At 33.2% G+C, this 20036-nt stretch overlaps 1 protein-coding gene across 1 annotated transcript; it reads left to right on the top strand.

The window, feature by feature from the left end:
• The first annotated feature begins 246 nt into the window (after positions 1-246).
• On the top strand, positions 247-19588 carry LOC129798682 (CCR4-NOT transcription complex subunit 3). Its single transcript, XM_055841951.1, has 9 exons — positions 247-433; positions 814-911; positions 7217-8336; positions 11728-11856; positions 11921-12098; positions 14820-15345; positions 18716-18826; positions 18941-19150; positions 19245-19588. The coding sequence occupies exons 1-9, from the start codon at positions 409-411 to the stop codon at positions 19341-19343; spliced, it is 2496 nt and encodes an 831-aa protein (XP_055697926.1). The 5' UTR covers positions 247-408; the 3' UTR covers positions 19344-19588.
• Positions 19589-20036: the final 448 nt, after the last annotated feature.

Raw genomic sequence — 20036 nt, 5'->3', positions numbered from 1 at the left:
GACGAATAAATTTTAAAATGAGGAAAACGAGGAAAAGTATTAGTATAATTTCTGCAATGTAATATAAATTTACCATAAATGGAAAAAGGAAATGGAAACCCCGTATTGAAAAATATTAGCGGCATAACTTTTTTGCTCAAATTTACATAGATGGCGGTGAAAATTTGCAAATGTGATTCAAGTGAATTTTTTACAAAACAATTCTGACACTTCACCCAAAAATTGATTTTTCGGGTTGCCAGAGTGCACTCTTCAGCAAACTTCACTCAGCGGCCATCTTGCACCCAGGACAAAAGCAGAGCAGAAAAGTTAAAGAATTCATTGAAAATAGTGTGTTAAATTGCAATTTTCACCAGAATTGTATGAGTAGAATATGTCTAAATACCTGATCTTCATGTGTACATAGCTATGGCTGCGACGAGAAAGTTGCAAGGTGAGAAAATTGACAGTGAATGCTGAGACGACATCGCGAAGTGGGGTTGCAAAATCGTCTTTTTTGTGCTCGCGACTGCAGGAAGACTTTGCCTATCGCTCAATTTTCCACTGTCTGTGTTTACAATTTTGCATTTTTGGTGGAAGTGACCTCGAGACAGAGAATTTCCGAGGGCCACGCGGTGAGAATTGGGCATTTTGGGGGGCTCCAAGGGTGCCTGGGCAAGGGATTGAAAAGGTGTTCCGGAGACGTTTTTTTTTTGTTCTTGTGTCAGACGATTTTTTGACAAACCGGACCAAGCGAAGCGTTTCTTATCTGCATAAAAGCCCAATTAAATTGCTAATTGATGCCTTTTTCTCTTTTACGGCTTTGGCCTGCAGGAGAAATAGACAGATGCTTGAAAAAAGTGACTGAAGGAGTGGAAACATTTGAGGATATTTGGCAGAAGGTTCACAATGCCACGAACAGTAATCAAAAGGTAAGAAATCTTGCAAAATATCAATATTGATTGGGTTTAATTGGGGGCTAACTTTGGGGTTTATTCCTTGGGAGTAACTTGGTTTTGTGGAGAATTCACCTGAGGCATTAGATTCCTATTGGGGTGTTCTTAGGAACACAGAAAAGGGTTTCTGGAACATTCTTCTTCATTTCATTCCATTCCATCAAACTCTGTTCCGGAAAAGGAATAGAAGCCCTTCAAAATAAGGGTTTTTTCGGGTTTTCTTCTTAGAATTAAATTAATTTGTAATAATTCGGAGAATAACAGTGCATTTACCAATTGCCCTCCTTGTTTTGATTGAAGTTTTAGAGCCAGAAAGGGCAGAAAACTATTAAGAAATGCAGTGTCTAATAATCACAATAATGCCGCTTACAGATTTAAGGATAAGCCGAGAAACGGTTAAGTAAGGAAAATGTTACAGAACAGGTCATTCTAAGGGTGATTTTAAGCAATTATTCAAAGAATTGCTGCAGAATTTGGTTATTGTGGCAATTAGGGGAGAGCGGGGAAATTTGAGACATTATTATATAACATTTTTTAAACTCATATTTTTAAAAATATTAATAATTGAATCTGTTTTTTCTTATTTTCCCGTCTGTTTTTTTTTACTTTTTAAAAAGACTAACTCAAAAATAATTAGAAGAACAATGTGGTCGATGTTTTTCGTGAGTCTGTCACTGCACTGACTGGTGACCAACTCACGAAAATTAGAGAATTTACCCTCGAGTCTCCTCTTTACGAAAATTCTAAAACTGACTGAAACTAGGGTAAATTTCCTAATTCAAAACCATTCCCAGACACTAACTTTGACAGAAGATTCAACACATTAAATTCATATTTTTTTTCTGAAGAGAATTACATAAATTTGCTCCTTGACTCTTCTAGAATGTTACTGTTTAGTGAAAATTCTTTAAATATAATTTGAAAACTTCTTAAATACAAGAAAAATACGCGAGTGTAAAATGCTTCTATTGGAAACAAATTAATCCAAATGGAGACAAGGGAAAGTTGCTAATTGGAGATAAACACTGTGAACGAAAGTGAAACCGCGACGAAAGGCTTCCAAAATCTTGTGGAGTTGCTCTTGAGTGAAGGATTTGTTCTTATTCCTGGTCTTTTCTCCTTTACCATCTAAAACTATAAGAAAATCTCTCCAAAAAAATCATATTTCCGGGGTTTCCTATATTGAAACATTTGCAGATACTTCAGAAAAACCATTTTTGTTCACGAAATAGGTAATTAGGGGGAACTGGGGCAGTAGTAAACAGGGGCAGTTGTAAACACTGTGATTTTTTTCCATTAATTTTAAGACTCCAGAGGATAAAACCCATAAGTATTCATAGATACCATGGGAATGTATGTCCACAGATGAATTTGTCAATAAAATCGTAATTACTTTAAAAATAAAAATCATTTCTCTCGAAAATGTTGAGATTTCGATTATTTTGGTCATTTGGATCTCCACCTGGAAATTAAAAACTGTGTAAAATAATCGAAATGTAGCAATACCAGTTCTTTCCTACATCTTTTAGAAATATATTAATTCATTTACTAGATAAATTGAGATTCTCATTATTTTAAAAGAATTAATAATTGGTCAGAAAAAAGCATTTGGGGTAGATGTAAACAGGCAATTTCCCCGTTATTGTAGATGTCTCGAGTGTAGAATGAATGGCAAAATATTTTTTCTTCTTCTTCATTTCATTCTTTTGACAGCTCCATCTCATGGTGGGAAGTTTTTCGTTGTCCTGCGCAAAAATTTTTAGGAAGAAAACGCAGAAAATACTCTTAATTTCTTTCCTATTTCCAGATAAAATGAGAAACTATAAGAAGTAGAATATTTACATTAGTAGAAAAAATACGCTAACATTTTCTTTCCAATTTTACAAAATGAGTAGGTAAAAGAGCGGGAAATCGACCTTCATGCGAAATATCTAATTCATTGACTACGAAAAAAATTGGTGGCGCTGTTTTCAATAAGAAGTCACATGATGTCAAAATATGACGAAAATCCATTGAGAAATGTTTTTGATTTGCATGCTTTTAGTTTTCTTGCTATTTTAATTATTCTTTGTAAAAAGTTTAGTGATTTTTTGAAAAATATACAGTCTTTATATATCTCTTAAGTAATTAAAATAATTAAAAGTGGTACAAAATTAATTTCAAGGGTGGAAAAAAGGGTGTTTACATCCTCCCCAGAAAGTGTTTACTTCTATCCCAGGTATTTTATGAAAAGAGCAAAATGCACAGTGACACAAATTTTATTTTTATGGAAAATTCAATTGTTTTCCAGCATCCGCATTACCCTCGATGTATTGCCTATACCAAAGGGTAAAACATTAGCTAAGAAATATTTTCCAAAAAATCACTATGTACTTGGAAAATCATCTCAAATTTGCATCTATCGAAAATGTTTACATCTGCCCCAGTCTCCCCTATTTCACTTGAAAAGTTCACGTACTGTTAACAATAAAGATTAGCATTTAATTTAAAAAAAAATAGCCAGAAATGTGACATAAATGTTAAACAAAACGAATAAACAACTGTCACCTTATTGTGTTATTCATTGAAAAACATGGTAGATCGATGAAAAATTCAATGGTGAAAAAGTACACTTTTAATTTTTCTGAGAAATTAACAAATAAAACTTCGTGAATATGAATAGATTTTCGCTTTATTTGGAGCAAAATTAACTAAATAACGAAACAGTGGTATAGAACATTTATTAATATAATAATTTAGTACTGTATTTATCATGGAAAAAATGACGTTTCCATTTGGAGTAGCGAAAAATTTCCATTTGGAGCAGGCTTTGAATTAGCTTAATTTACCCTATACTGAAGTTACTGCACCATTTGTCGTATTGTCCTCTGCTATTCAACTCACGCGTTATTTTCTTTTCATAGAACAAAAAAGAAAACATTAAAAATGTTTTTGATATCGTGTTAAGTTTTGTGCGTTTTAAAAATAAACTTCAGCATTTTTAAATCATAGAAGTAGTATAAAAACGATAAAAACTATCTCGTTTGTTCTCCATAAATTTGTATTGCTCGAAATTGAGAGGCAATAAACTTTATATCGTAAACTTCTTCCTGCTGAACTATTTTACTCGCAGCTTTTGAGATGCCATAGACAAAATGTGCTTAATTTAAAACTTAGTAGTACAATAAATTGCGGCGGATTAATTTCATACAACTTTGAGTTTAAATTGAATAGGTTTCCTCGAATTTAGAATAAAAATTGCAAATTGAAATTTGTACAGTGTTCATAATACTGTTTTGGAAATTCTTCAGGTTGAAAAATTATTTATTTCAACTAGTTCAATATAAACCTGTTTCATTACATGGAGAGGTATGCTTTTCCTCATCAAAAGAAGGGAAAGAATCCGATATCGGTATTTTCTAACCCTCCTTGTTCAAGTCCTAAATCATTTTTTTTTATTTCTTGACTGAGCACTTTTTTTAAACGTAGAGTTCGAGGCAGAGGGTTAACTTTTCTTATACTCACAGCTTGCTGTGGGTGCCGATCAGTCGATTATGGAGACTGATTGGCAACGATGAACAGTTCAGAGCGATTGATCAGCGCCGATCAGTTGATCTGCCACTCACAATTCATATTTTCTGACTACACTTCATCAGTTTCTCTGGAAGGACTGTCGCGGTTCTTCTGACATACCTAACCCGGATAACACATTCAGTACTTATTAAGTAGGGGAGACTGGGGCAAAAAGTCACAAAACGAATATTTAATTTTTTTTTACAAGCTACCCGAGCGCCCCGGAAATTTCTAATTAGCGCAGTTTCATTCTAATTTATTGTAGAATGTAAAATACTTTGTATAGACATTCTATTTTCAACAAATCTAAATAAATTTAAATCTAAAAAAAATTAAGAAGTTATCTTTTTTTTTTATCTTGAAAGATATTGAATTTTGAAATTTTCAATTTGTGACATTTTGCCCCAGTCTTCCCTACCTAATAAGTTCTTACTTAATGACTTAATTTAAAGGAGTTGTAAAAGGAAATTTCAGGAGGCCAACTCATTTTGAGCAATTCTTCATGAGAGTAAAAACAATTTATTTCCTTATTATTCGTGTGAGCATTAATATAAACATCGAAATTTACATATTTTTAATTTTCAAAACGTGTTTTTCTGAGTTAGCCCCCTGTTATTCTAAATGATGCACAAATTTTTCTGAATTACTTTCTTTGTTGCACAAAAATTTGAACGATAAATCACAAAAATCCTAAATGCAAAAAAGTGAATTGGTCCCTTGTAATTTCCAAGGAACGGTAAACTATCTTCAGATTAGAGGTTTAGTCCGGTTTCCGTAGGTCTTAAAATTTTAAATAGCGAGCATTTTTATTGTTTTTTGGCGAGTCTAATATGGGTCATTTATCTAATAGTAATACAATCCTAAGTTAAATTTTTCCAAAAAATTGTGATAAAAAATTAGAAGAGTTAAGCCATTTGGCGAAATCACAGGTCTGAAGCCTGTATTACATTCTTGATTAAGGCTTAGCGTTTAATAAATGAAAATACCTTTGACTAAGTACTTAATAAAAAGCATTCAACTAAGCATTTTCTAAGTAGTTAGCCTAACGGATCTTAAACTTTTTTTTATTTGATACGTTGATAACAATTTTGTATCTTCATAAATTTCATTAATCTTCACAGATTTAGCACTAAAGGATTGAAAAATTTTGCAATTGCAAAAATACATATGATAACATTTTAAGGTTAGGTTTTTTCTGACATGACATATAGATGCATCTCTTTCTATTCAATGGTTAACATGTGTCCTTCGTATTCTCTATTTCAATGTCTTCTCTTTTGCCGTCAGATGTCCCTCATTTTGCCCAAAAATGTCTTAATTAAGGACTTAATTAAGTACTTATTAAGGATTTATTTTAGCACTTGGATTAAGCTCTTATTTAAGAGCATGAATGGACTATGACTTTGAGGCCTTTGCACTTTGGAAGCAATTACCGTCAAAAATTGCGTTTTTGACAGAATTTTGACGCTTCCATTTACAGCAGTGCAGACGATTTCTTTCTAAAAATCAATTTTTGACGAACACTGCGCCCAAACGTCTTTAATTAAAGCATTTCGCTAGTAACACTTTGCCTTGTGTTATGTCCAAAATAGACACAGGCATCGGCTTAGGGATCAGCCTAAAATATCGATATCGTGTATCGATATCGATGCACTCAGGCAGAGGCGTGCAAGAACCGTTGAAACCGAATAAACGTCAAATGAATCATGTACGTGTATGGTCAAAACTCTACCAGAACAAACTTATTTTGACGTTAATTTGGTTTCAACGGTTCTTGCACACCTCTGCACTCAGGGATCAACACAAAATTTGGAGGATCAGACTGTTCTTCTAAATTCGTGAGGTCTAGTGAAATTACGGGGATTAGGCGACATCAGTGCCATTGCTAAAAATAAAAAGCTTTACTTTGGGTGTTTTTGGGTGCTTTTCGAAATGTCAATTGGAAGAAAAAACATGGAGAGTAATGGTACGCAATGTTGCAAAATCTTAACACATTTTTGTTTAGTTTTTTTCTTATTTATCCTCTTCACCGATCTTTTTCAATGTCTTTTGTCATTTCTCCATCTCGTGCGCGATAAATAGTAGGTATTAGCACTACTTTTTATCACAATTTAATCACGAATAAATTGGTGAGAAAATTGTGGCGCAGAAACTACCTGAATGACTGCAATAAAGTAGTACCTGATGAAAATTTAATGAGCAAATTTTGCTCATAAATTTGCTCAGTTCTCATTAATTTGCTCATTAATTATCAATCGTATTTATGCTATTTTAATCTATTTAAACCAATTTTTGTGACTCTAGTCCACTTTTTTATCCAAAAATGAATCGATTTCTAAAAGCTCTTGACGAAAATTGCACATTAGGACACATAGCAGTAACAATTAATGTGAATCACATTAAAATTTTAATGTGAAATTCTCTAGTGTGATACCACGGTATAAGATGGGGGATTGTTAAATCTCTCTAATGGTTAAACCTTCATAGGAATCGGCTTATCCTCAGGTCTGTAGAGGGTTTCAAACTTTCCTATTTATGTTATTGCTCCTAAATGGAGGTTAAGTTTTGCAGTTTATTGCTCCCGTGAGATTAATCCCCCAAATATGAATGAGGCATTAGATAAAAATCATCTGCAGAGCAATACTCGGCAATTTCTCTATTTTCTTATCTAATCTCGCGATACTCTCCGCGGCGTCCGATGATAAAAACAAAAAAAATTGCGTTTGCAGGAGAAGTACGAAGCTGATCTCAAGAAGGAAATCAAGAAGCTGCAGCGATTGCGTGATCAGATTAAATCATGGATTGCGTCGGCCGAGATCAAGGACAAGAATGCGCTGCTGGAGAATCGGCGGCTCATAGAGACCCAAATGGAGCGCTTCAAAGTGGTGGAGCGTGAGACTAAGACAAAGGCATACTCGAAGGAGGGCCTTGGGGCCGCTCAGAAGCTAGATCCCATTCAAAGGGTGAAAGAGGAAACGAGCACGTGGCTGACAGCGTCAATTTCCAATCTGCAAATCCAAATAGATCAGTACGAGAGTGAGATTGAGAGTTTGCTGGCGGGCAAGAAGAAGCGCCTGGATAAGGATAAGCAGGATAGAATGGATGAGTTGAGAGCTAAATTGGATCGCCATAAGTTCCATATAACAAAATTGGAGACGATTCTGCGGCTGTTGGACAATGATGGAGTTGAAGTGGAACAAATCCGGAAGATTAAGGATGATGTGGAGTACTACATTGAATCATCGCAGGATCCGGACTTTGAGGAGAATGAATATATTTATGATGATATAACGGGATTGGATGAGGTTGAGTTGTCGGGGACGGGAATAGCATCGTCAGCGACAACAGACAGCAACAATAGCAATGATACTGGTGGATCTCCGAGTAGTATGACATCGGGTACGAGTCCGACGCAATCTCCAGCACTCAATTGCAGCACAGCTACAACTCACAATCACAGCACAGATTCCGCCAGTGCTGATTTTGTCAGCGAAAAGAGGCCCAAGGAGCAGCAACAGATGAAGGTGACTCCGGTGAAGCCGACGGCGGTGAGAATGAGCAAAATTGACCTGAATGCTTCGGGAGCTGCCACGAGTTTGCCGATGGCTGGCAGTGGTGCCAATTCCACGGTCAGCAGCAATGCTGTACTCAATAGTAGTAGTGCAGCTGGTGCGGCTGGAGCTGCTGGCCAGAAGGATGCTGCACAGCCGAAAATTGTGTGTTCAACGCCCAGCAAAAATCATCAAATGCCTCAGGCGCTGGTCTCGCAGGCGGCAGCTTCGCAGCCACCAGCAGCAGTTCCATCCACAGCTACAATGGCTTTCGCTGTCGTTGCCAAACACAATACATGTAAGTATTCTACCCGATCTACCCTCTTTATGCAGATTCCCGGATTTCTTGAGCCCTTTAGTTTTTTTCCTAGGAATTTCAGTAAATGATTAAATTTGAACAGCAAATAATTAGAAATGATCAGTAAAAGTATTCAATTTTGTCAGTTAAAAGTAAAATTTGGTCAGTAAAAACCTCGAATCGCTCAGTAGAAATATTCGAGTTGATCAGTGAAAAATAATAAAGTTATCAGCAAAAAATGAAAAAAAGGTCAGTAAAAAGAAAATATGGACAGTAAAAAATTCAAAATGAGCAGTAGAAATATTTGAGTTGCTCAGCAAAAATTTAAAAATGAGCAGTAAAAAATTAAAAATTAGCAGCAGAAATATTAGAATTGATCAGTGAAAAATTAAAAAGTGATCAGCAAAACATTAAAAATGAGCAGTAAAAAATAATATTTTGTCAGTAAAAAAAAATAAAAAAAATCAGTAAAAAATAAGAAAAGTGGTCAGTAAAAAATAAAAATTGGTCCTTGAAAAATAAAAAGTGATCATTAAACAATAAAGTGGTCAGCAAAAAATTAAAATGTTGTCAGTAAAAAATAAAAATCACTAAAAATTATAAAAATGAGCAGTAAAAAATAAAAATTGGTCAGTAAAAATTTAAAAATGAGCAATAAAAAAATTGATCAACAAAAAAGTTAAAAATGAGCAGTAAAACATAAAAAATGGTTCGCAAAAAATATAATGTGGTCAGTAAAAAAATAAAAATTGGTCAGTAAAAATTTATAAACGCACAGTAAAAAAATTGATCAGCAAAAAAGTTAAAAATGAGCAGTAAAACATAAAAAGTGGTCAGTGAAAAATCAAAAATTCGTCAGTAAAGAACAAAGTGATCAACAAAAAAGTAAAATGTGGTCAGTAAAAAATAAAAATTGTCAGTAAAAAATTATGAACGCGCAGTAAAAAAATTGATCAGCAAAAAAGTTAAAAATGAGCAGTAAAACATAAAAAGTGGTCAGTGAAAAATCAAAAATTCGTCAGTAAAGAATAAAGTGGTCAGCAAAAAAGTAAAATGTGGTCAGTAAAAAATAAAAATTGGTAACTAAAAATTAAAAAATGAGCAGTAAAAAAATGAAAATTGGTCAGTAAAAATTTTAAATGAGCAGTAAAAAAATTGGTCAACAAAAAAGTTAAAAATGAGCAGTAAAACATAAAAAGTGGTCCGCAAAAGATAAAAATTGGTCAATAAAAAATGAAATGTGGTCAGTAAAAAATTAAAATTAGTCAGTAAAAGTTTAAAAATGAACAGTAAAAAATAAAAATTGGTCAGCAAAAAATTTAAAAATGGGCAGTAAAACATAAAAAGTGGTCAGTGAAAAATCAAAAATTGGTCAGTAAAAAATAAAGTGATCAGTAAAAATTAAAAATTGGTCAGTAAAAAATTAAAAATCAGCAGTAAAAAAATCGGTCAGCAAGAAATTAAAAGTGGTCAGTAAAAAACAAAAATTGGTCAGTAAAAAATTAAAAACGAGCAGTAAAAAATAAAAAGTGATCAGCAAAAAATATTAAAAATGTGCAATATAGAATAAAAATTGGTCGATTATCTCGGAAACTATGATAGATAGAGGCCTTAAACTTTACATTTGTTTAGAGTCTCCTTCAGGCTTAAAATGTGCAAAATTTCACTTGAAAATGAGGAAAATTGGATGAGAAATGCTTGAAAATGTATGAAAATCTTTAAAGTCGATTTTCTCGGAAACTATGGGAGATAGAGGCCTCAAACTTTACATCACATTAGAGTCTGTTTTAGGCTCAAGATGTGCGAAATTTCACTTGAAAATTAAGATAATTAGGTGAAAATGCAAGAAAAGAAATATTTCATAACACGAAATATTTCGAGGTTTGCGAGAATCCGCGAAAAATTCTGTGGCCCGCGAAAATCGACGAAAAATTCCACGATCCGCGGCCAATTTTTATTTGACCAATTTTTATTTTTTCTGTTCTTTTTTTAATTTTTTACAGACCAATTTTATTCTTTAATGACCGCACTTTATTTTAGTGCTCATTTTTAATTTTTTGCTGACCAATTTTTACTTTTTTATTGACTGCTTTTTAATTTTTATTGCTCATTTGTATTTTTATAACTGTCCACTTGTATTTTTTACTGACCAATTTTGATTTTTTACTGCCCAATTTTAATTTTTTACTAACCAATTTTTTTATTGATCATTTTTTTATTTTTTGCTGATCACATTTTGTTTTTTACTGATAACTTTTTATTTTTTACGGACCGCTTTTTATGTTTTACTGCTTATTTTTAATTTTTTGCTGACCAATATTTTTTTTTGCTCATTTTTTTATTTTTTACTGACCACTCTTAATTTCTTATGTCTTCGGCACACCTTTTAGATCAGAAAAATTTCACGAAGCTGAAATTTGAATCCCTTCATGACTTCGACTTCATGAAATTTTCCTGACCAAAAAGGTGTGCTAGAGCCATTACTGACCACATTTTATTTGTTGCTGACCGCTTTTTATTTTTTACTGCTCATTTTTAATTCTTTGCCGATCACTTTTTAATTTTTTACTGATCATCTCGAATATTTCTACTGCTCGTTTTTAATTTTTTTACTGACCGCTTTTTTTTATTGACCGATTTTAATTTTTTACTGCTGATTTTTAATTTTTTACTGATCAATTCGAATATTTCTACTGCTCATTTTTAATTTTTTGCCGACTTTATTTTTTACTGCTCTTTTTTTTAATTTTTTACTGTTAATTTTTAATTTTTCACTGACCAAATTGAATATTTTAACGGCTTATTTTTATTTTTTTGCTGACCATTTTTTGATTTTTTACTGACCATTTTTTATGATTATTTTTTACTTTGTACTGTTCATGTTTTATTTTTAGCTGATCACTTTTTATTTTTTGCTGACCATGTTTCACTTTTCACTGATCGCTTTTCATTTTTTACTACCCTTTTTTTATTTTTTTACTGATCATTTCGAATTTTTTGCTGACCAAATTTGACTTTACTGCTCGTTTATTCTATGCCGGATATAATCTTTTCTAGCAAGAAATTTTATTCCAAAATAATTTTTTGTGTCCATTAAAGTCGTTTAATTATTTTTAATCCTTTGCTTCTGGTTTTTCGTTCATATGACCTTGAATTATTCCTCAGAAGTGTTTTTCAAGGTCAAAAGTTAATCAACTCTGGAATGCGTACTACTGATCCGATTGAAAATGTGGATTCATTTGAAAGGCCTTGGAATTCACGGAATCCTAAATAGGTCATAGCCGAGTCCAACCGGTTATGAACCGATAAATAATTCGTATAGGAAATAGTAGTACTTCCTAGTTCAATTTGAGACTTTACTCAGAAGTTTCTTCGTGGTTAATTTTTGCAGCACTCGTTGAGAATGGTCCTGTCCATCAGCTGCCATCATATTCCACGGCAACGTCGTCAACGGGACTGTTATCGGGTCTTAACAGCAGCCAGCAGCAGTCGCTAGTGACTAATATTCCACAAAATCAAAGTAATTGCTTCTTCGGAGTTTCGTCCATCTGGGATTTTTGCTGAAATTGTTTTCTGTGTTTCAGGCATCTCATCGACAGGTAGTGTCGTACCTCCTCAGATCCCGAATAGTAATTTGATACACGCCAATTCGACTGCCGCGGCAGCGTCGGAAGGCGTCTTTACAAGCAGTACTGTGAGTAGCAACAGTAACAGCACCTTGACAAATTGTGTTTCGCCCAGCCATTCTGTGGTCAGTAGCAGGTGAGTTATTCCTTTTTTCAAATTAACTTTCAATTTCATTTAAAAACTTTTTTATGGATATCTTGTTGGGAGAACAATTTACCACAATTTACGTTTTTGGGGAAAAGTTGCATCTTCTTTAAATAAAATAAAAAAATAAATAATAATAATAATTTAAAAAATAAAAATTACTCGAAGAGTATTTTAAAATGCAGCAGTAGCCTTTGGAAAATTTTTAGTAGTGGTTCGTTTCCGCGATAAAATTACTGACAGATCTGTTATAATATTCCAAGTGTGTCTCGGGTAATTTTGTGTTATTGTGTTGGAACATTTTGAACTAATTACAGTTGTGAAATTTCCTTTAAAAATTATATTCTGAAAGAAAAACTCCAAAAAATGTCTTGTAACACAGTAAATTATTCATTTCCACGATTTTATGTCAATTTAATGATTTATAATGCTATTTGCACTGTACTGAACTGTAAAATGATTCGAAATAAAATTAAAAGTCTGGTAGACTTTCTATTTTAGCCGAGACACACTTGTGACGTCAAATTCCCGAAAGGGTCAAAATCCGGAAAAACGAAAATCTCCAAAAGCCAAAATTCCAAATAGCCACAATTTTTAATAGTCCAAAACCTGAATTGCATTTTAACCCCGAAAGCCAAAATCTCGAAAATGCCAAAATCACAAATAGCTCAAAATTCGGAATACCTAAAATCCCGAATGGGCCAAAATCCCAAAATGGTAAGAATCCGAAAGGACCAAAATCCAAAATGGGTCCAATATCTCGAAAAGGCCAAAATCCCGAAAATCCAAATTCCGAATTGACCGAAATCCTGAAAGCCAAAATACTGAATGGTCCAAAATCTCAAAAGGACTAAAATTCGGAATGGGTCGAAAACCCGAATAGGTCAAAATCCCGAATAAGTCAAATTTCCAAAGAGCCACATTTGACACAAGAAGATCAACCAATAAAATAATTGAATTGCAAACTTATAAGGCTAAGGTCGTTATGCGCCTCGGGTCTGAGTTCAGAGTCAAACATCAATCTCTTCAATTATTAATTTCGGTTAAGGAGGCAAAGGGACATTTTCCTTGTTTTGGGAAATTATTACTTTCGCCTTTTGGGGCAAAGGGAAATTTTAAGGATTTTAAGAGTTCTGAGAAATTGTTAGTTTTGCGTTTTTTGGACAAAGGGAAATTTTTCATTGTGTTTTGGAAATTGTTAGTTTCGCCTTTTGGAGTAAAAGGGATTTTTTCACTGTTTTGGAAAATTATAAGTTTCGCATTTTAGAGCAAAGGGAAATTTTCCCCTGGGATATTACTAGTTTGACCTTTTGGATCAAAGTATTCAGTGTTCTAGGAAATTATTAGTTTCGTATTCTGGGACAAAAGGGAATTTTTTTTTCATAGTTTTGGGAAATTATAAATTTCGTTTGGTAGGGCAAAGAGAAATTTTTAGTGGTATTGGAAATTAAAAGTTTCGCATTTTGGGAAAAAGAGAAATTTTCAGTGATCTGGGAAATTATTAGATTCTCCTTTTGGGGCAAATGGAAATTTTCTTTTCTTTGGGAAGTTATTATTTTCACATTTTGGGGCAAAGGAAAATTTTCAGTGATTTAGGAAATTATTAGTTTCGCCTTTTGGGGAAAAGGGAAATTTTCTTTGTTTTCGGAAGTTATTAGTTTCGTATTTTGGGGCAAGGGAAATTTTCAGTGACCTGGGAAATTATTAGTTTCGCATTTTGGGGTAAAGGGAAATTTTCTCTGTTTTGGGAAGTTATTAGTTTCGCATTTTGGGGCAAAGCAAAATTTTCTTTGTTTTCGGAAGTTATTAGTTTCACAATTTGAACCAAAGGGAAATTTTAAGTGTTCTGGGAAATAATTAGTTTCGCCTTTTGGAACAAAGAGAATATTTTACAATTTTTGGAAATTGTTTCGCCTTTTGATTGTTTCGGGAAATTATTATTTTCGCATTTTGGGACAAAGGAAATTTTTGTGCTTTCGGAAATTATCAGTTTTGCCTTTTGGGCCGAGGGAAATTTTCTGTCTAAACAAAACTAATCGATTTAGAGCTGAAGTTGAGAGATATTTGACCCTTTGACCCATTTGGGATTTTGTCTTTCGTAATTTCGGCTTTCGGAATTTCGGTTTTCAGATTTTGTTTTTTTGGTATCTTAGATTTCCGAAATTTTGGCTTTCCGGAATTGTAGTTTTTCGGTATTTCGGCCTATTTGGCTTGAAATATATTTCTATTTAAAAAAAGGTTTCTGAAAACATTTTAATAGTCAAAAAATTAACCGAAGTAAGAAAAATCCATTGGATGATTTCCGGAAGGGAGATTTCAAATCAAAATGCCCTGGAATAAATGGACCTTAATTTCTGAAAATTAGCAAATATTTGCTCCCAATGCAAAATTTCAGTAGTTTTCTGAAAAACTTAGACTGTCTTTAGTCTTTCTTGATTAAATGTAATAGAAGATCTTCAGAAAGAGATAGTATTCAAAGTTATAATGCAACTGCAAATTTTTTACAACTCAAAATTCAATTTTCTTGGCTGTCTTATCTCAATTGTTGTTGGATTGATAGATTCCTGGCAATAATCCAATAATCGAATTGATAAGCCAAAGACGATAATTATCAGTAGAAAATGTAATTGGAAGTGTCCGAATGAGATTACTGCTGATGATCATTATCAGATTAGGGGGGTTCTATTGGTCTGTGTAAATCCTCTTCCTCAGAGCATCTCCGGGATTGCTCTCGCCGCAGCAGCAAATGGTGAATGGCCCAAGCATGAATCTGAAGAATATAGCTGTATCGTCAAACTCTCTGGCAGCTTCGGTGGCTGCTGTTGCGGCCGCGGCTGATTCAATGTCAACACTGAAGACAATGGCCCAGGAAGCCATTTCGCGTGCTGGATTGTCCACAGTATCGCAGTCTTCGGTGTCTGTGACGGGGAATCTGTCCTCGGGTGGCAGTTCCATAGCACCAACTGTGACAACATCAGCTGTTGCCCAATCGGCCGTTACGTCGGCCATTCTGCCGCAGCAGCAACAGCAACAGCAACAACAGCAGCAGCAACAACAACAGCAGCTGTACGTGGACTCGATGACGGCTGCAGCAGCAACAAATGGACCCAACACGAATGCCACAAATGCCGTGGCAAGTAGTATTAAAAATTCGGGGACAAATGAGGCGCACATCCCGCCACTGCTCGGCGTTGCACCGCTCGGACCGTCACCTCTGCAGAAAGAGCATCAATTGCAGGTGAGTCTCTTGAATTATCCCATAAAGAACAATAAAGCTCAATGCTCTACGCGTGTATGAGCACATCATCGGCGAGAAAAAGAGAGGGAAAAATGGTTGTTGAATAATTTTGCATGATCATATTATATTTGTCTGTGGAAGAAAAAGGGTGGGAAAAAGGCGTGAAATTCAATTAAAATCGTGTTTACAAGTACACTCTTCATGTACATTTATTTTATTCTATTCGTTTCTTCTGTTGAAAATTTTATAGCACATTGAAATATCGAGATTTATCGATTTTAGGGATAATTAATCGGTAATGAATAATTTACAATAAATAAGTAAATTCCGAAAGATTGCGTATAATTTAAATCTTAATGTGAATCTTCATAAAAAAGGAGGAATTAAAAAGTTTTGAACAATTTTAGTTACTCAACGAACAAATTAAATTTTTGAACCGGTTCCAATCGGTTATGAACCGGTAATGAGCCGATAAATAATTTTTGTCCGAAAATCAACTTAATCACTATTAAAACTTTTTTTGGGGATCTTTTGAATGATACATAAACCAGTTCAAATCGGTTATGAATCGGTAAACCGTAAATTATGGGAAAGTACTCTTGAGGTATAGCACGAGTTCGAGCAAATTGAAAGTATGGGACGCGTTGCACCCTCTATTTTTACCAATCTCCATTTACTGACTAAGAATTTTTTTTAATCAGATTTGGTGTGGGTAAAAATTAAGTTTGATCAATAAAGTTTGAAATTTGGTCAGTGAAAAATTCAAACAGGTTAATAATAAATTCGAAAAGAGGATTAGAAATTAAATTTGGCCAGTAATTTGATCGAATTTGGCCAGTTAAAAAAATCATCTTTTAACAATAAAAAATCCAAATTTTGGTTAGAAAAAAGATGATTTTTGTCAGATAAAAATTAAATTTAATTAAGAAAAAATTCAAATTGATCAGTAATGGCTCCGGTACACCTTTTAGATCAGGAAAATTTCATGAAGTCGAAATTCGAATCACTTTCTTTCTTACACGTTTTGCATATGACTATCTCATTCTTTCGCACTCTTCTTCTTCTTTTGAACATCACACCAAATCCAATTTAGCTCAATCGAATTTAGAGAGCGAGAGAATGAGACAGATATACGCAAATTGTAAGAAAGAAAGGGATTCAAATTTCGGCTTCGTGAAATTTTCCTGATCCAAAATGTGTGCCGGAGGCATTAGAAAAGAAATTTGGCCAATAGAAAAAATAACTTTGGTCAGATAAAATTGAGTTTGATCTGGGAAATTCCAAATCTGGTCAGTAAAAAATGCAGACTGGCGAATAACTGATTCAAAGAGAGTAGTAAAAAATCAATTTTACTGGTAAATAATATCGAATTTGCTAAAAAAAAAAACGAAATTTGGTCAGTAAAATATTCTTGTCAATAAAAAAGTAACATTGATCAGATAAAAATTGAGCTTGATCAGGGAAAAACCAAATTTTCTCAGTGAAAAATTCAATCTGGGCAATTTAAATCAAATTTAAGAAGTACAAATTCTATTTGGTCAGTAATTTATTCGATTTGGTCTGTAAAAGAAAAACTCGAGTTTATTCAGTAAAAATTAGTTTTGTTCAGTGAAAAATTTAATCTTTTAGCTAAATAACACAAAACTAGCAATAAAAAGACAAAATAAAAAGTTGATTTAGTTAATACAGAAATCATTGGGGCTTAGTGAAAAGTCAATTTTGGTCCGATTTTGTTTTGAAAAAAAAAATCGATTTTGTTTTGAAAAAAACATGAGAATTTTGTTCAGTAAGAGTAATGTTGGTTAAAAGAAAAAAAAAAGATTTTGGATAGTGATTTTTTTTCTATAATGGCTCCGGCGCATCTTTTTGACCAAGAAAATTGAATGAAATCAAAATTCACTATTCCTTTTATTCTCAAACGTTTTGCATATGTCCATCTCACTCTTTCGCACCTAAAATTAGATTAGACTAAATTTAATTTGGTCTGATGGTCAAAAGAAGAAGAAAAGTGCAAAAGAGTTCGATAAACTTATTCAAAAAGATGGAGGAAGAAAGAAATGTGAATTTCGATTTCATCAAATCTTCCTGATCTAAAAAGGTGTGCCGGAAGCTTAAAAAATCGAATTTGGTTAGTAAAAAATATCAATTTTATTCAATTAAAAAAAGAAACATTTTTAGGTAGTAAAAAAAGTGTGGTCAGGAAAAGGACAAAATTTTAGTCATTTGAAAAAATGATTTTGATCGGTGAAAATCTAGTTTTATTAACAAAAAATCTAGATTTATAAAAAAATTTAACGAAACATTATTCAGTTAAAAAAAAATTTAATAGTTTTGGAAAGATTTAGATTTTTAACTGGCCAAGCTTATTTTTAACCTAGTGAATTTAATTTTTGACTGACCAAACGGATATTCTTGAAGACTAAAATTGATTTTTATGGCTCCAAAAGATTTCCGTGAATGCAATTTAATTAAATTGAATTTGGTTGTGACGTTTAAGAAAAGAAGAATACTGTAAGAAAATGGGATTGACATATCCAATACTTTTGAAAATGAATGGGATATGAATTTAGATTTGATGACATTTTCCTGAATTAAAAGGTGTGCCAGTGGCAAAAATATTCGATTTTGGTCTTCAAGAAAATCATTTTGATCAGTCAAAAATTAAATTAATTTAGTTAAAAAATATAAAGCTTAGTCAGTCAAAAATCTTAATGTTTAGAGCTCTAGAGAGCGCATTTATCAGGCGAATGGGGCACTTTTGCGCTCGTTGGAAAGGTATTGGGATTTGCTATAAAACTGAACCGATTCCAATCAGTTTTGAATCGGTTTATAACCGATATCTAATTTTTATTCAAAATTCAATTATATTAGTCCCAGGCTATTTTGGGCAATGTTTTGAGTGATTCATAAACCAGTTCAAATCGGTTATGAACCGATAAGTAATTTTTGCCCGAGAAAATCAATTTTATTACTCTTTAAACTATTTTAGGGGATCTTTTGAGTGATTTTTGAATCGGTTTAAATCGGTTTTGGAAACCGGTAATGAACCGATAACAAATTTTTATTCTAAATTCAATTATATTAGTTCTAAGTTACTTTGAGCAATGTTTTGAGTGATTTATAAATCTGTTTAAATCGGTTTTGAACCGGTAATGTACCGGTTATGAACCGATAGGTAATTTTTGGTCGAGAAAATCAATTTTATTACTCTTATGAATCGGTTTAAATCGGTTGAGAACCGGTAAATGGTACATGATGCGAAAGTACTTTTGAGGGATAGCATCTAAAACTAAAACTATCTAATTCAATTAATTTGATGAGAAAATTGGAATTGAAGGGAAAAATCTTTTTTTTTATTGTTTGGTAACAGTTCCAAATGATGGAGGCTGCTTTCTTTCATTTGCCAACACCGAGTGATTCTGAAAAGCTGAGAACTTACCAGCAGAGGCAACCAGTTCAGACACCTCTCCACTACCCTCAGGTTTGTCCTTTTCCTTCTTGCATGTTTTTTTTCATGATTTAGGGATGCAGTTTTGGAAGGATTTGAGAGAATTAAATTGTCATTTGGGTTTCTTTTTTTTTGGGGGGGCTGCAGAATCAACTCCCTCATTCAGACTCTGTTGAATTTTTTCAACGATTGTCACCTGAGACACTATTTTTTGTCTTCTACTACATGGAAGGGACAAAAGCTCAATATTTGGCAGCCAAGGCTCTCAAGAAGCAGAGCTGGCGCTTCCACACAAAGTACATGATGTGGTTTCAGCGTCACGAAGAGCCCAAAATTATCAATGAGGAATACGAGCAGGTGAGTTTTGTTTTTTTTTCCTTGTTCTTTTTTGACTTTTCAGCGGAATCTTTGGGCAGAAGTGCTTAAAGAAGGGATTTGTTTGTCATTGAAGGGGACGTACATATATTTCGACTATGAGAAATGGGGGCAACGAAAGAAGGAAGGATTCACATTTGAATACCGGTACTTAGAAGACAGGGACCTGAATTGATCTATAGTGAACATTTATGATTTCAAAACAACGGCTCATATTAATGGAGATGTCTCCAAGTGATGCATCTCTCTACTCAAAAACAAAAAAAAAAAAAAACAGTTTGCAAAAAGAGGAAAAAAAATTCAGGATACCGGAACGGAAGAGAAACAAAGTAGAAACTGATAAAAGTCGAAGAAAAGTACGATGGACGTTTGAGCAAAAAAAAACACAGAAAAAAGTGAAATTCCGACATGAATGGGACATTAGAGGTAAATAAAAGGAGAGAGAGAAATATTATTGAGAGAAAAAAATAATAATAAAAAAAGGGAAATAGTAATTGTGAAAATTGCTATCAAATTAAAAGAGAAACACAAAATCTTGTTGAGAAAAAAAACAAACAATTTTTGTTTAGTGGAAAAAACAATCATAGATGGAAGAAAGTTTGCTGAAAACTTAAATGCGACAATTCAACTCTTGATCAGTGATAAAAAAAAACAGATAAACATTTTTATACCAATTATAAAATTATTAAAGAATAATGCAAAAAAAGAAAAACAAAGTGAATACATCCCAATTATTGTGACACAAAAATGGACGAATAGAAAATTGAGAGGAGAAAAACGGTGAAAAGCGTGAAAATTGTGTGTTGAATTTTCACACAAAAAGGGTTATGGGCAACGCACAAATTGTTTCTTCTTGTTTTGTAAACAT

This window comes from Phlebotomus papatasi, chromosome 1 (assembly GCF_024763615.1).
Source record: "Phlebotomus papatasi isolate M1 chromosome 1, Ppap_2.1, whole genome shotgun sequence".
Taxonomy (NCBI): Eukaryota; Metazoa; Arthropoda; class Insecta; order Diptera; family Psychodidae; genus Phlebotomus; species Phlebotomus papatasi.
The sequence above is the reverse complement of the archived record's forward strand: the minus strand, read 5'-3'. Positions and strand labels throughout refer to the sequence as shown.

Excerpts from the sequence above, each read along its gene's own strand:
- LOC129798682 (XM_055841951.1), top strand. The coding sequence starts at position 409 with ATGGCTGCGACGAGAAAGTTGCAAG. Across the intron at positions 8,337-11,727 it reads CGTTGCCAAACACAATACAT|CACTCGTTGAGAATGGTCCT; the intron begins GTAAGTATTCTA and ends TAATTTTTGCAG. Across the intron at positions 12,099-14,819 it reads CATTCTGTGGTCAGTAGCAG|AGCATCTCCGGGATTGCTCT; the intron begins GTGAGTTATTCC and ends CCTCTTCCTCAG.